The sequence below is a fragment of the Cervus canadensis genome, chromosome 5 (genome assembly GCF_019320065.1).
Source record: "Cervus canadensis isolate Bull #8, Minnesota chromosome 5, ASM1932006v1, whole genome shotgun sequence".
In the NCBI taxonomy this organism is placed as follows: domain Eukaryota; kingdom Metazoa; phylum Chordata; class Mammalia; order Artiodactyla; family Cervidae; genus Cervus; species Cervus canadensis.
Window position 1 is genome coordinate 88,199,892 of NC_057390.1, and position 17,484 is coordinate 88,217,375.

General features: G+C 44.4%; 1 protein-coding gene across 2 annotated transcripts in view; it reads right to left on the reverse strand.

The window, feature by feature from the left end:
* The window catches only part of TTLL11 (tubulin tyrosine ligase like 11), a 256,312-nt gene that overhangs the window by 198,145 nt on the left and 40,683 nt on the right, over positions 1-17,484 (reverse strand). For both annotated transcript variants that reach the window (XM_043469455.1, XM_043469454.1), the window contains exon 2: positions 6,412-6,508. In XM_043469455.1, coding sequence (XP_043325390.1) covers positions 6,412-6,508 — 97 coding nt within the window. The remainder of the gene's footprint in view (positions 1-6,411; positions 6,509-17,484) is intronic.

A 17,484-nucleotide genomic window follows, 5' to 3' on the forward strand; every position in this document is an offset into this window, starting at 1 on the left:
AAACTGTGCCCTGACATGGATTCTCTGATATTAGAGAAAACACTGAGGATACTTTCGGAACTTCTTAAGAGATCAGTATGAGTTCAGAAAATTAGAGCTATTTCCTTTTATTTCCCCCACAAAATTAGAAGTTTTGAGTTATAAACATGGGAGCTGAACACAAAGTACACGAAATTCCTACTTCTTTGGAGGCATTTTATAGTTGGATTTCAAGTTTTAGTTTTAGTTTTAAACTAAAAACCTTTATAACAGACTGTAATACAGTGTGCATATGTGCTAAGTCGTTTCAGTTGTGTTTGACTCTTTGTGACCCTATGGACTGTAACCCTCCAGGCTCCTCTGTCCATGAGATTCTCCAGGCAAGAGTACTGGAGTGGGTTGCCGTGCCCTGGTCCACCAGATCTTCCCAACCCAGGAATCAAACCCATGTCTCTACGTCTCCTGCATTGGCACGGGGGTTTCCCACCTGGGAAGCTCCCTATAATACAGCGCCTTACAGCAAATACATGATGGGCCAAATAGTGCTGGGGTGTTTTCCCCATTTTAATGGCCATGTGACAGCAGGGAATGTCTGCTTGCAGAAATCCCTTAGCCTGTGGAAGGACTCACACAACACAAATAGGAAGGCTGTGAGTACAGGAGTATGGTTCAAGTGCTCCAGAGAAGTTTTATGAAAATCAGTGTCCAGCAAACTGAACAAACACTCATTTGAAATCTGTGATGGCTCCTTTTGTCATGTGGATCGCCTACCCCCCACACCAGCTAACATATCCGTTTTCTGAGTTTACACTTGGATCTGTCTCCAGGTAGTTCTCTAAACAACATCCAACTTAAGAAGCCATCCCAACAAGCCATGGATGTTACTTTTCCCAGATGCTTCTGACTCGCAGGCTGTAGACGGCTCACCCTGCCTGAATGCCTGTCTCCAGAAGAGAGCAGTGTAGACTCCCTCAATCCACTTACCGCTGACCCCTTTGGTCCTCTGCCATCTCTAAGCTGCGTTTCCACCCGGTGCTTTGGGAAAGTGTCTCTGAGCCCCCGCTAGGCCCCAGGAGGAAGCTGCTAGCGACCCTACCTGGGGCCGCAGCTCAGAGTCAGATACAGGCTCTGCCTTCGCTCAGGAAGATGCTGACAAGAGTAGCTGGGTTTCTAGCTGGGCCAGAGCGTATGTTCCCAGAGTAAACATGTACAGAGGGAGGTCATTGCCAGACCCTGCTGGCTCCAGACTCTGCCTCCCTTCTCTAGGCAGCTGTAGCACCTGATCTCTACCTGTGACCCCTGCCCAAGGCGCAGGGACCCATTCTGACCTGAGGTAGAAGCTCTGGGTCTCACCACCAGCTCCCCTTTGCTAACACTGGGACCCTTCCTTCGTACTCCAACTAGATAAGGAGGATATTTTTAATTAGTTAATTTACTTATTCATTCATTTTGGTTGTGCTGGGTTTTTGTTGCTGCTCACGGGCTTTCTCTAGTTATGGCGAGTGGGGGCCACTCTTTGTTGTGGTCCCTGGGCTTCTCATTAAAGTGACTTCTCTTGTGGAGCATGGGTTCTAGGTGCACAGGCTTCAGGAGTTGTGGTGCATGGGCTTAGTTGCTCGAGGCATGTGGAATCTTCCCAGACCAGGGATAGAAACTGTGTCCTCCGCATTGGCAGGCGGATTCTTAACCACTGTACCACCAGGGAGGGCCAGATAAGGAAGATTTTAGCTATTTCTCTGAGGTGCATTGCTTGTCCTCAAGTGTTGGTCACCTGTTCTTGGCTCCTGGTGACTGAGTGGCTGCCTCAGCGATGCCTTTGCCCAATGTCTCCCATGTTCCTCCTCCCATGTTGCCCCTAAACCTCCGCTGCAAAGGCTGAAGTCCTCCTGTGACTTGAGCCCTGGGACTGGGCTCCTGCTGTCCTACCAGGTTCTCTTGAGGCTGACTGTCCACCTGGGCTTCTCAGGAAGGTCTGTTCTTAGATGTCCTTGTTGTAGCCATTCCCCTACCAGGTGAGAAATACCCCTCACTCAGGCTAGAGCTTCTCACCCAAAAGCTTGCCTCCTGCCATTGCTTCTGAGCCTGGGTTCTACCGTCTGCCTCACTGCAGTCTCACAGCCTGGGGTGGTGGGAGTGGGGGGTGGGGGGTCTCTGCCCACTGGAGCTACACAGAAGTGTAACAGTCTGATCCTCCGGCCTGTCTACATGGATCTAGTTAACTCAAATTAAAAACAAAACATAATGTGAGCTATGTTGGGAGTACTACTCAATCCAAGTATCGTTTATAACAATAATTCTTGGCAAAAACACACTATAACCATCAAGCAGCAAACAACACTTTCAGATTCTGAAAAATACAGTAGCCTCTTAGCTGTTTCCTCTCAGCCTCTCCATGCCCCGACCCTGCCACCCCCATCTCCAGTGCATCCCCTCTGGAATATCTTTCCAACTGCACACCAGCCCATGTCACTCTCTAGCTTGGAAATTTCTCAGTGACTCCCCGTGACCTTGGTCCCTGCCTCTCACCTCCCCACTGCCCCATCACACTTGACCCTTTCTAACGACCATGGGCCGCTTGCCCTTCACTGCACGAGCAATGTGCAAATCACTCTATACGTTTGCACCACCTCTGCGCCCTTGTCTAGCATGGGGGTCAGGCCCGTCCAGCCCTAGAGGCTCATGTTCACATTTGGAATCCTCTTCTCCATGATCTCTTGCCCCACCTGCCCCCCAGGCAAATCTGGGTCAGGTCATGTGCCCTTGCTCCTTATTCTCACAGCACCCCAAGCTTCCTCTGGCATAGCACTTATCTTGTATTTGACTTCTCTCTTTAAGCGCTTTTGTCCTTGTCTTTATATCCCTAGCCCAGACCAGAAATTAGCAGATGGCTGCCCCAGAGATCCCTCCTTCGGGCCCCCTCCCTCTCTGACAAAGTCCCCTCCTCATGGTGGGCTCTCAGGCGCCACCTGCCATGTGCTGTCACATGTTTCAGAGCCGGCAACTCAGCAAAAGAAAAAACAAAACCCGTTGCTTGTAAAGTCGAGAATTGACAGTTCTGGGCTTTCTTAAGGCAAAGATCTATCTAAATCAGATTATTTTTAGTGAAAGTCTTAATTCATCAGTTAAGATATAATAACATATCTTGAAGGAAATTGCCCATAGAAAAGTGGCTAAAATCTAACGTGCTGACATGAACAAAATAAATTACTTCCATATGTGTATCCAAAAGTTTTCAGTTTGTTCAGCATGTGAAGTGCTTATCCTTGCCTGGCACGTCCACTGGAACTTGCTCTAAGTAATACACAGTGCATATGAAATACAGCTTTGGAATAATGGGATGTATCAGAGACGGAAGATAAGTGTGGACACCAACCCAAGCACAGTTCTGGAATCGTCGCTAAGGATGCTGTCTTTCACAGGGCAGAGGGTGTGGCAGCACTGGTCCGCTGCCTAGAGGTTCCAGAGCCTTCTTTGTCATTAAAGCTAATTAGCTGGCGTTAGTAAAGAGGATAATTGTATGTTCCTATCACTGGCACTTGGAATATGAGATGGGGCGAGCGTGCTTCTTTAGAATGAATGTTCTTATATCACCTTTAATGAAACTCGTCCTCTGAAGGTAATTTTTCCTGTATTTCTATCTGCATCCGAAATGTCAAGCTATAGCGACTCCTTCCTTCCTGCTCTCAGCCATCAGACGAAGCAAGAGCAAATGGGCAAAACGTCAATGAAGCTCATCTGATGATTCATGTCTTGGGAACTCTGCCCTCATTCAAAGAGTTGCTTTCTTCCAAATTTTGTTCTCCCAATATCACAGTTAAGCCCTGGTAGTGGCATTAAAATGTCATCTTTTTTTCAAAAAAATATTTATCTATTTATTTATTTAATTTGGCTGTGCCGGGTGCAGCATGTAGCCTCTTTATCGCAGCTCATGGGCTTCTCTCTTGTGCGACATGGGCTCTAGACTGCACGGGCTCAGTTACCCCATGGCATGTGGGATCTTAGTTCCCCAACCAGGGATTGAACCTTCATCCCCCGAATTGGAAGGATTCTTAACCACTGGACCACCAGGGAAGTCCCCCAAAAGTCATCTTTTATGAGCAGCCAGCCAGAGAAAATAATAGCTATCCCATTAAAACCGTGTAACAACCCTGGCTGCAAAAGTCCTCCTCATCCTCGGACAAAACCCTGTCTCCTACAAGAACCGATCTGATCTGGAGTTAATTTTCTAGCTCTGTTCCCCAGGAAACTGATAAAGGGGGAAAGTTAGCTCTGTGACTAGACAACAGAGCATATGGTTAAAATGATCATTTACTGGCATCTCGCATAAATACCTGGTCAGGAGCCATAGCTCCGGGCTTTCCTGAGTGTAATGAATCTTGTAACTTAGCGTGACCCTGGCGGGGACCTTGGAACCTATGCTATGGAGGAGCCGCGTGGGCTACTGGCTCCTACAGGGTTTCTGAGTCAAAGCAGATCCACAGCCACCAACATGGATCGTGTCTCCTTGCACCTGAGCTTTCACAGGAGGAGCCAAAGACTTAGCTCTGGAACCCTTGTAAAGACTCAACTAAAAGGAAATGCATGACATTGACTGGCTGGCAAGCTGTGCTTCCTGTCCTGTGTCCTTCCAAGTGAGTCTGAGCCAAGGGGCCTATAATAGTCTGTTGGCTTAGTTGAAACACTCCCCAGTGGACATAGCATAACTTGCCACTGTATAACGTATAGATGTTGGGATGAGAGGTGTTTTCTTAACGATGTGGCATGGACTGCCGAAGAAAAAGATCAGTTGATTCTCCTCTTAAAAATAAGCATAAATGAAACACTAGAGCAAACATCTTATAGTCAGGCAACTATGTAAAAATGATACACAAACATGATTAAGGTTTGGGAGGAAATAAATATAGAAAAGAGTCAGACACAATTTAGCAACTAAACAACAATAAATGGAAATATTCACCTCATGGTTTCGTTCAATGAGGAATGGGATTCAGGGTGATGTTCTCTCTCTTCTTTTTTGTTTTTTTAATATGAACCATTTTAAAAGTCTTTATTGAATTTATTACAGTATTGCTTATGTTTTTATGTTTTGGTTTTTTTGGTTGTGAGGCATGTGAGAATCTTAGCTCCCCAACCAGGGATCTAACCCGCACGCCTTGCATTAGAAGGCAAAGTCTTAATCACTGGGCTGCCAGTGAAGTCCCTGTTCTTTTAAAAATTTATCTGTTATCATATTCTGTATGGTTTGTGTCTTATGTAAAAATTTCTGAAAATGAGTGGCACCTCTTTCGCTGAAATCATACGCTGATTAACCAAATGTTCATTTCTCCTTACACACTCCCACTCACCTTAACCCCTCCCTCTTCACTTAACCAATGGAAATAATGAATAGTAATCAGGGCAGAAAAAGGTGGTAGAGATTAAAAGGAAAAGGAAAAGTTATATGATAGGGTGGCTGGGAATGGAGTGGGGAGGTCTCTTAAGAGTGTCGGCCGTGACACTTGTCTAGCACCAAGTCTCCCATGCAGTTTCACTAGATAATCATCTCACTAGATAATGCCCTCAGGGTATAAAGACAGAGGCTGTCCAAACCTCCTGTTCCCAGTATGGAGATGCTGCATTTCGATTTTAAAACAGTACCTCCAAACGTGACACTTAAAGGAAATGGCAAATGTGAATCCCATTTCTGGGACAAAGTCCCAGAATTTTAGTACCTCTGTCTCCTGCAAATTAACTAGAAATTTAAATGGGTTTGTTTATGTATTTTAGTGCAACATGAAGCTTTTATTAATGTTAGACTAACTCTGTAGGGGAAATGGTTCATTTTACTGCTTTAATGTCAGGCTTTCTCGTTCCCTGCGATGGGCATAAAACTGGGGCTGCCTCTGAGTTTCAATCAGTCAGTGAGAAAGCAGTTACAGAGCACCTCAGGTGTGTCTAGAAGGGCTGCAGGAGCCACGGGCATCTACAGAGGTGTGGGAGTCATGGCCCCTCCCAGGAGCTCATGATCTACCAGGGAAAGCCACACACATAGAGGTATTCAGAGTCCACATTCACCGAGTCATTGAAATGTTCCAGAAACTATGGTGAGTTTAGAGATGGTTTTGTTTTTTTTTTTTTTTCATTTTGAAAATATCATCCCTTCATGGCACACCCATGTTATATCAAAAACCCCAATGTGAAAGTCACGTTCTTCCACCAGTGGAATTAGACCAGAAGAGCCAATCTCTTCACATTTTGGAACTTCCAGTCTTTAAGCCCTTGGTGGGTTAAGTCCTGATCATCTTCCCTCCCAAGATCACAGCACAGTGGCAGCCATTCCCAATTAAGAGCCCTCCAGTTTGATGTCAAAACACTGGCATATTTTTGTCCAAGAGTGTACCCTGAGGCTCAGCCCTAGACACATTTTTAAATGCCAGCAATAACAGTAGATACCTGGAAACTTGTTCACTTGACCGGAGAATATGTCATTGTCGTGAAATGAAACTCCGTGCCAGTAGATGTCACAAGGCAAGCGTCGGCCAAATGGGAACTGGAAGAAAGAGGGGAAATGTGATTAACTACCGCCCTGAGTGTCTCTTCTGTACTGATGCCCTGTGCCCTGGCGCACATCACATGATTGAATCCTTGTAACAAGCCTGTGAAGTTGCTGATGTTCTTTCCCGTGTTACAGGAGAGGGAACAGACTCAGTCTGGCTAAGTAAATTTCTCAGGGTCATGACCATTGAGAGGCAGGGTTCTGATTCAGCATGGCCAGCACTCTGCAAGTGATTTTACAGGTACCCATTCATTAGAATCCCCATAACCATTCTAGAAAGGATGATACCATTTCACTGATGAGAAAATCGGGGCTGGGAGAGGTAAGGTAACATGCTCAAGGCTGCACAGAGCTTGGTAATAGGAGGATCCGAATCCAGGTCTATCTGAATTCCAAACCATACTTCCCTTTCACTGAAAACTGCAATGTGCAAACTGGTGCCCCTAAAACAAGTTCCCACAACCTCTCTCTCTCTCTGTTCCTCAACACACACACATACACAGTCCCCAAGGGCAGGATGTATTCCCGGGTGCCTAAAACTGTTCCTGGCATTCAACAAAGACTTTTTGAATGAATAAATGAACAAACCAGGAATAGTCCTCTGACTCACGATGAGATAACCAGATTCTCTCTTCCAGGAATATGGAAATCAGAGATGCCCAGCAGCCCCTGCCGGCCCTTGAACTGAAAGTGATCAAATGCCACAGCCGGGCAGCTGTGCGTGGCCGTGTTCAGAGAAGCAAAGGCAGCCAGTCTACGAAGAGAGGAGAAAGAAGCAGGTGCAAAGAGAAAAGCAGAGACGAGGCCATGTGGCCCTGGCGACACAGACCGAGTGGCCTCAGTTCCCAGGGCTTCTAGATCCTGGGCCTAGGCCCTTCTGAGCCCCACTGTCCCTTCTGTCCTTGGATTCTGTGAGGCAGTCTCATACCCTTAGAATGCATCCCCTTTGCGCAAGCTAGAGGGTTTCAATTACTTGCAACCAGAAAATCCCTTGCTAAGAACAAAGGGTCTGCTCTTTCTACACCTTATTTCCTCCCCCAGTTAACAACAAGCTCTGCATTTACACAATGCATTTTTTAAATGTATCACTCGACCCTCCTTAAGGGAAAAGAGCGAGGAGATGTTAGTTCATATTTAGAACCTACTTGTTAGAAGTCCAAATGAAGAGAAATATCAGCATATTAAGTAAAATCATCCAATTTTCCCGTCCTAAGACTATAGTTAATCAGAACTTTTATCTGCTCAAAGCTAAGAGGGTGAAGCTCCAGTGAAAGAACATGGTGTTACCAGTGAAATGGCAGTGACTCAATGCCTCCCAATGATTCCAAATTAAAATGAAGGCAAACAGACTCAAGCCCTTTACATCATTCACATTGTCTCAAAACTGTGCCAAAGTGAGGCATATGTTACACACTCTATTAGCATTAACAACTTCCATCTATAATTTATAGCATTTCACTCATTTTCTTTGTATCCAGTGAATTGAAGTTATTAATTCGGCAGTCATAAATACAAGGAGATACAACATATGTTATTGTCTTCCAACTGTTAAGTACTAATATAGAAGAGGGAAAAATAACTTAACGAGGAGGTTCCTCTATAAAGCATACTATCCAAGCAACATTTACTAAGATCCAAATGGCTTTGCTGCCCACCCTGTGGGATCAACACCTGCTCCGCATCAGTGGATAACCTAGGAATCCTTATCACCCTTAGGATCGCCTTTCAATCCTTGACACTGTCATGATTTCTAAGTTCAACCTTTCATTCAGAGACCCCTTAGCTCATTAAGTTTTGAGAAACTGTCTTTTTCTAAATAAATTTATTCAATAACTTCTATGTGCCAGGCACTTTGCTCAGTGCTGAGAAAACAGAGAAACACAATATTAAGTAGGTCCCAGCATCTCATCTCTCAGGCTTCCCTGGTAGCTCAGTTGGTAAAGAATCTGCCTGCAGTGCAGGAGACCTGTGTTCAGTCCCTGGGTCTAGAAGATCCCCTGGAGAAGAAAATCGCAACCCACTCCAGTATTCTTGCCTGGAGAATCTCATGGACAGAGGAGCCTGGTGGGCTACAGTCCATGGGGTTGCAAGAGTCTGACACGACTTAGCAACTAAACCACCAAACCAGCATCTCATAATCCCATGTCTTTTTAAGATCCTTTAAAAAACTGCTTAAACAGCTAACATCATGCTCAATGGTGAAACTGAAAGCTTTTTTCTTCTGATATCAGGAAGGAGACAAGGAGACTCACTTTTGCCACTTTCTATTCAACATGGTATTGGAAGTTCTAACCAGAGCAATAGGCAAGAAAAAGAAATGAGACATCCAAATTGGAAGGGAAGAAGTAAAATTATCTGTTTGCAGATGATATGATCTTATATGTAGAAAATCCTAAAGATTTCATATACATACACACACATACACACACACAATAAATGAACTCAACGAAGTTACTAGATACAAAATCAATACACAAAAAATCAGTTGTTTTTCTATATACTGACCATGAACAATCCAAAAAGAAAATTAAGAAAACAATTCAATTTACAACAGCATCAAAAAGAATAAAATAATTAGATATTAACCAAGTAAGCAGAGACTTGTACACTAAAAACTACAAAATGTTGCCAAAAGAAATGGCAGACACAGATAAGTGGAAAGATATCCCATGTTCAAGGATGAAATAATATGAAATAATAATGAAATATGAAATATATGGAATAATAATCTTCATATTATTAAGATGTCAACACTACTCAACGTGATCCTCAGATTCAATGAAATCCCTACCAAAATTCCAGTGACTTTTTTTTTGCAGAAATAGAAAAAGCCATCTTAAAATTCACATGAAATATCAAGGAATCACAAATAGCCAAAACAATTTTGGAGGTATCACACTTTCTGATGCCAAAACTTACAACAGAGCTATAGTGATCAAAACAGCACATAAAACAAAGAGATAAAACTGCACACCTTAAAATGCCCAAAATCCAAAACACTACAACACCAAGTGCTGACGGGGGTGAGGAGCAACAGGAACACTCATCCATTGCTGATAGGAATGCAAAATGGTACAGCCACTTTGGAAGACAGTTTGGAATTTTCTTACAAACCTAAACATACTCTTATTGTATGATCCAGCCATTATGCTCCTTGGTATTATTCAAGTTAGTTGAAAAATTATGTCCACAAAAAAGCCCTCCATGTAAGTGTTTATAGCAGCTTAATTCATAATTGCTAAGGCCTGGAAACAACCAAGGTGTCCTTCAGTAAGTAAGTGGATAAATAAGCCATGGTACAGTCAGGCAATGGACTTTTCTTCACTGCTAAAAAGAAATGAGCTATTGAGCCATTAAAAGACATGGAGGACCCTTAAATGCATATTATTAAGTGAAAGAAGCCCATCTGGAAAGGCTATATACAGTATGATTCCAGTTATATGACTTTCTGGAAAAGGCACAACTACGGAGACAGTAAAAGGATCAGTGGTTGCCAGGGGTTAGTCTTGGGAGGGATGAATAACTAAAGCACAGAAGATTTTTAGGGCAGTGAAACTACACTATCTCATACCATAATGGTACATTCACGCCACCATACCTTTGTCTAAAGCCACAGAATGTACATCACCAAAAGTGAACATTAACATAAACTATGGACTTCTGGTGATAATGATCTGCAACAAAGGTTCATTGATTTTAACAAACCTATCGCTTTGGTGTGGGATTTTGATAGTGCATACGTGAGGGCAGTGATTATATGGGTAAATGCTCAGTTTTGCTGTGAACCTAAAGCATCTCTAAACTAAAAATAATAAAAGTAAATTAAAAACAGTGTGGTACTAGCATAAAGACAGGCATATAGACCAATGGAATAAGACAGAGAACCCAGGAAAAAACCCTCCCATATATGGTGAAATGATTTTTGACAAAGATGACTAGACTATTTATTTGCAGAAGGAGAGTCTTTTCAAGAATTGGTGTTGGGAAAGCCAGATATCTACATACAAAAAGGTGAAGTTGGACCCTTATCTTACACCATAGATAAAAATTAAACTCAAAGTGGATCAAAGACCTAATCATAAGAGCTAAAGAAATGAAACTCTTAGAAGATAATAGAGGTGATAAGTTTCATGACATTGGACTTGGGGATGATTTCTTAGACATGACACTAAAAGCATAGGCAATAGCAAACGAAGCAACAGACAAAGGATTAATCTCAAAAATATACAAGCAACTCCTGAAGCTCAATTCCAGAAAAATAAATGACCCAATCAAAAAATGGGCCAAAGAACTAAACAGACATTTCTCCAAAGAAGACATACAGATGGCTAACAAACACATGAAAAGATGCTCAACATCACTCATTATCAGAGAAATGCAAATCAAAACCACAATGAGGTACCATTACACGCCAGTCAGGATGGCTGCTATCCAAAAGTCTACAAGCAATAAATGCTGGAGAGGGTGTGGAGAAAAGGGAACCCTCTTACACTGTTGGTGGGAATGCAAACTAGTACAGCCACTATGGAGAACAGAGTGGAGATTCCTTAAAAAACTGGAAATAGAACTGCCATATGACCCAGCAATCCCACTTCTGGGCATACACACCGAGGAAACCAGATCTGAAAGAGACACGTGCACCCCAATGTTCATCGCAGCACTGTTTATAATAGCCAGGACATGGAAGCAACCTAGATGCCCATCAGCAGACGAATGGATAAGGAAATTATGGTACATATACACCATGGAATATTACTCAGCCATTAAAAAGAATTCATTTGAATCAGTTCTAATGAGATGGATGAAACTGAAGCCCATTATACAGAGTGAAGTAAGCCAGAAAGATAAACACCAATACAGTATACTAACGCATATATATGGAATTTAAAAAGATGGTAATGATAAACCTATATGCAAAACAGAAAAAGAAACACAGATGTATAAAACAGACTTTTGGACTCTGTGGGAGAAGGCGAGGGTGGGATGTTCTGAGAGAATAGCATTGAAACAAGTATACTATCAAGGGTGAAACAGATCACCAGCCCAGGTTGGATGCATGAGACTAGTGCTCAGGGCTGGTGCACTGGGAAGACCCAGAGGGATGGGATGGAGAGGGAGGCGGGGAGGGGGGATTGGGATGGGGAACACATGTAAATCCATGGCTGATTCATGTCAATGTATGGCAAAAACCACTACAATATTGTAAAGTAATTAGCCTCCAACTAATAAAAATAAATGAAAAATAAATAAATAAATAAAAGCACAGGCAACAAAAGAAAAAATAAATAAAGTGAAAAGTGAAAAAAAATGTTAGTCGCTCAGTCATGTCCAACTCTGCGATCCCATGGACTGTAGACCGCCAGGCTCCTCTGTCCATGTGATTCTCCAGGCAAGAATACTGGAGTGGGTTGCCATTTCCTCCTCCAGGGGATCTTCCCAACCCAGGGATCGAACCCAGGTCTCCAGCATTGCAGGAAGATTCTTTACTGTCTGAGCCATCAGAGAAGACTTAACTTCATCAAAATTAAAACTTTTGCATCAAAGGACACTGTCAACAGAATAAAAGGGCAGCCCGTGGAATGGGAGAAAATTTGAAAATCATAAATCTGGTAAGGGATTAATATTTAGAATATATTTTTAAAGACTCCTACAACTCAACACAAACAACCCAATTTAAAAAACGGGCAAAGGACCTGAATAGACATTTCTCTATGTCTATTCAAGAGAAGATATACAGATGGCAAATAAGCACATGAAAAGATGTTCAACATCACTAATTATTAGGAAAATGCAAATCAAAACCACTTCACACCCATTAGGAAGACTATTATAAAAATAATAATACAAAGGAAATACGTGTTGATGAGGATGTAGAGAAATTGAAACCCTTGCACAGTGGGAATGTAAAAAACGGCTGGGGAAACAAAAATTACCGCATGATTCAGCAATTTCTCTTCTGAATATATACCCAAAAAGAATTTAAATCAGGGACTCAAACAGATATTGGTACAGCAAATGTGATAGCAACACTATTCAAACAATCAAAAAGTAGAAACAGCCCAAGTGTCCATTAACTATCCATCAGTGGATAAACACAGTGTGGAATACAGGCACACTGTAATATTACTCAGCCTTGAGAAGGAATGAAGTTTTGACACTTGCTACAACATGGATGAACCCTGAAGACATTACACTGTCAAGCGAGCCAAACACAAAAGGACAAACACTGCTTGACTCCACTTTTGTGAGGTAGCTTGTTGTTGCTCAGTCGCTCAGTCGTGTCTGACTCTGTGCGACCCCATGGACTGCAGCACGCCAGGCTTCCCTGTCCTTCACCACCTCCAGGAGTTTGCTCAAACTCACATCCACTGAGTCAGTGATGCCATCCAACCATCTCATCCTCTTTCGTCCCCGTCTCCTCCTGCCTTCAATCTTTCCCAACATCAGGGTCTTTTCCAATGAGTTGGCTCTTTGCATCAGGTGGCCAAAGTATTGGAGCTTCAGCTTCAGCATCAGTCCTTCCAGTGAATATTCAGGGTTGATTTTCTTTAGGGTGGTGAGGCAGCTAGAACAGTCAAATTCACAGCAGCAGAAAGTAGAAGGGTAGTTTCCAGGAGCTTTGTTGTTGTTAAGTCGCTAAGTCATGTCCAGCTTTTTTGGGAACCCCGTGGACTGTAGCCCACCAGGCTCCTCTGTCCATGGGATTCTCCAGGCAAGAATACTGGCAAGAATACTGGAATGCCATTTCCTTCTCCGGGGGATCTAACTGACCCAGAGATCGAACCTGAGTCTCCTGCACTGTAGGCAGATTCTTTATCACTGAGCCACCAGGCAAGCCCATCCCATGAGCTAGGGGGAGGGAAAAATGGGAATTACTGCTCGATGTGTACAGAGTTTCAATTTGGGAAGATGAAAAGAGTCATGGAGCTGGCTGGTAGTGATGAATGAAGAACACTGTGAATGTATTTAACACCACTGGACTGTACACTGAAAGGTGCTCAGGATGGTCAGTTTTATGTTATGTATATTTTATAATAAAATGACAACAAAATCATCTGCTTACGCCCCACCCTATGCACCCCAGGCTAAGGGGCCATTCGTAGCTCTACTAGGACTCTCTGGAGCCTGGAACGCTGCGTGGATCGTCACAGGCAAAGGAAAACTGACAAGCGCTTCTCAGACTCCCCACTCCCCATTTTTCTCAAGTTCATCACCATCCTCCAGGTTATCTGGGTTCTAAACCTGGGAATTATCTTCCCTTTTCTCTTCTTCAAACCCTTTTGGAAAAAGCAGTGGATTTGGGGGGTCAGAAAGCCTGAGAAGCCTAGACTTGTCTCTGCTCACTTACCAACTGTAAGAGCTTAAGCAACCAGGACCTCTGTTCTGTGTCCCTGGGAGACGGAGACGAGAAAACCACCAGGTCCCAACAGGGACTAAACAAGATAATGGAAACGAAAACGCTTGTAGGCACCACAGAACAATACAAATCTGAGTTCATCATTAGTTGTTTTACCCACTAAGTGTTAAGCACCTACTTAGTGGCACAAAGTGCCTCAGATGCCAAACACACACAGGAACACGTCTGTCTTCCTCAGGCACACAGTCAGTCCGTGGGGAGAAAGTGTTTTTGAAAGTGTTAGTCGCTCAGTCGTGTCCGACTCTTCTCAACCCCATGGACTGCAGTCTGCCAGGCTCCTCTGTCCGTGGGATTCTCCAGACAAGAAAACTGCAGTGGAAGGGTTGAATCAAAGTCACGCCAGTGTATCGCTACAAACTCTGCTAAAGGCTTCGAGATGACCCCTAGAGAGCAAGAGAGCACAGGGGACTGAGCAGATCTGGGGAGCTGGAGACTCGAACCCTGAGTCGGGAGGCCCCATGTCCACCAGCCAACGCCTGGCTGACCGAGTGTCATCATTAACAGCACCTCTTTTTGCTTTCAGGTATATCTCAGTTTGAGCAACAAATTAAATGGTCATCCTATTCCTGAGACAGGGCTATTAGAGCTGAGGCTGGGAGGAAGATCAGATAGAGGATGGGGAGGAAGAGTGTTCCAAGCAGAGAGGACAAGCGTGTGAAAGCCTAGGGCAGGACACTGGAAAGTCTGCGGGAAGGTGAGTGTGGCTGGAGCACAGAGGGCGAGAGGAAAGGCGTGTGAGGCCAGGCTGAAGACTGGGGCAGAGGCCACCCACGTGGGCCTGGACGCCAGGGCGCCGTGGAGCAGGAGGGAGGTCCTGGGGGAGGAGGATGAACCCGCTGAGCAGAGTAAGTAAGAGGGCCTGAGAGAGAGAGAGCGAGCATGAGACCTAAACAGCCAAGGGGAACAGTGTGAATGTGGCTGGGAGGTCAACCAAGATGGGAACTTGGACGTGATAACATGGAGAGCTTCAGAGACACATCAGCCCGCAATGATCTCCATGCTGATCGATTCAGCAGGCACCATGCTTACAATGGAAGGACTGCTGTTGAAGCTGAAGCTCCAGTACTTTGGCCACCTGATGTGAAGAGCTGACTCATGTGAAAAGACCCTGATGCTGGGAAAGAATGAAGGCAGGAGGAGAAGGGGACGAAAGAGGATGAGATGGTTGGATGGCATCACCGACTCAATGGACATGAGTTTGGGTAAACTCCGGGAGTTGGTGATGGACAGGGAGGCCTGGCATGCTGTGGTCCACGGGGTCGCAAAGAGTCGGACATGACTGAGCGACTGAACTGAACCGATGCTTATAACTGGTCTGCCCTGTTAAGTATTTCATGTGTAACCCTGACCCCCACATAACACTGTGAGTTTCTAGCACCAGAACAATGGGACATATTCTCTCAGGTCTCCAGTGATGTCTAACCAGGCGTCCAGTGGACCCTAGGCCCACAGAAAAATGAGAAGCATAATCCTGAAAACCCTCTCGATGCCCTCTGCCTCCCCCAAATCCCACCGGTCAGCAAGTCTTCATGTTTATCTCATTTATCTTTTTAAAATATTTATTTATTCATTTGGCTGCAATGGGTCTCAGTTGCAGCATGCAGAATCTAGTTCTCCAACCAGGGATTGAACCCAGATCCCCTTCATTGGGAGCACAGAGTCTTAGCCATTGGGCCACCAGGGAAGTCCCTCTCCTCATTTATTTACGTTTCCTCTCCTTTAATCCCCACTGCCTTACTTCAGGGCCTTCTTTCACACCAGGATGAGGGCTACACTGGCCTCCTCCCCAACCTTCCTCCTCCCCACTCCCACCAAGACCTCCTCTCCTGAGAGGTCTACCTGACACACAGAGGGATATTTTTTTAAAGCTCTGACCATGTCACCCCTTTGCTTACAACTCTTCCCACGCCTAAGCTCCAAGCCTGGACTCAAAGATGCTTCCCAAACTCCCCTCTGCCAACTTGCTTGCCTCCAGTTGGGCCACATACACCTTGGGCATTTGCACTGTTCGTGCCAGACTTTGACTTTAAGTATGTGGCACTTTTTCCTTTTCATGCTGTTCGTGGGGTTCTCACAGTAGTCCTGTGTGATGTGAAAGTTGTACCATAAAGAAGGCTAAGCCCTGAAGAATTGACGCTTTCAAATTGTGGCACTGGAGAAGACTTGAGAGGCCCTTGGACAGCAAGGAGATCAAACCAGTCAATCCTAAAGGAAATCAACCCTGAATATTCATTGGAAAGACTGATGCTGAAGCTGAAGCTCCAATACTTTGGCCACCTGACTCACTAGAAAAGACCCTGATGCTGAAAAAGATTGCAGGCAAAAAGAGAAGGGGGCGACAGAGAATGAGATGGTTAGATGGCGTCACTGATTCAGTGGACATGAATTTGAGCAAACTCCAGGAGATAGATAGTGAAGGATAAAAGCCTGGCATGCTGCAGTCCATGGGGTCACAAAGTTGCACACAACTTAGCAATTGAACAACAACATACAGCACTTTTCTGTTTTGTGGCCTGAGTTTCTGCATGCTATTTCTTCTGCTTGGGATCTTCTGACTCAGCTTGACCCTCCAGGAAGCTGTCTCACCTGCTCTCCCCTCTGTGTGGCCTCCATCACTTATACCCTTCACAGGTCATTCAGCAGCAGCTTGCCTGTTAAGTCTGTCTGCCTTCACGTTCTGTGGACTCTTTGAAGATGAAAGCACCTTTCTAATCTGGTGTATCTCATTTTTTTTTTTTATTTGGCCACACCACGAAGCTTGTGGGATCTTAGCTCCCCGACCAGGGATCAGACCTGTGCCCCCCTGCGTTGGAAGCTCAGAGTCTTAACCACTGGACCAAGCCTGAGACTATTTTTAACTTTTGTGGGGTCAAGGAGCACTTTGAGATTCTCTCTAGAAAAACACACATAGGCACAAAATTTTCCATGTGACTTTAGGAGAATTTAAAGACTCCTTGAAACCCCTATTTGCTCACAGACACCATTGTTAGCAACATCTGCAGCTCGTTTCATGAATGAACACGTGAATAAAAGGACTTGTGAACAGCAGCTACTCAAAGACTCTGTCATCACCATCATCATGAAAGAGAGCTGTTATGTGAGGCTTATTTCCAAGTCTATGTTAAGAGTCTTTACATATATCACCTCATTTAATCCTCACAACAACCTCATGAGAAGGGGGTTCCTATAAATCCTACTTACAGATGAAGAAACCAAAGCTTGGAGAGATTAAATAACTCTCCCACGGACACAGAGCTAGTAGGACCAGTTGCTATTGTGGTTGTTTAGTCTCTCAGTCAAGTTCAGCTCTTTTGTGACCGTATGAAGCATAGCCTGCCAGGCTCCTCTGTCCATGGGATTTCCCAGATAAGAGTACTCTAGTGGGTTGCCATTTCCTTCTCCAACTAGAGGCAGAGTCAGGAGCAAATCCAGTCCTGCCTGATCGATCGCAAGGCCCAGGCTCTTAACCACTGCACACAACTGGTCTTGAGCTGATCGCTGTGGTGGTAACTAGTCAGTCGTGGACTATAGTAACTAACCTACTCTCAGCCCA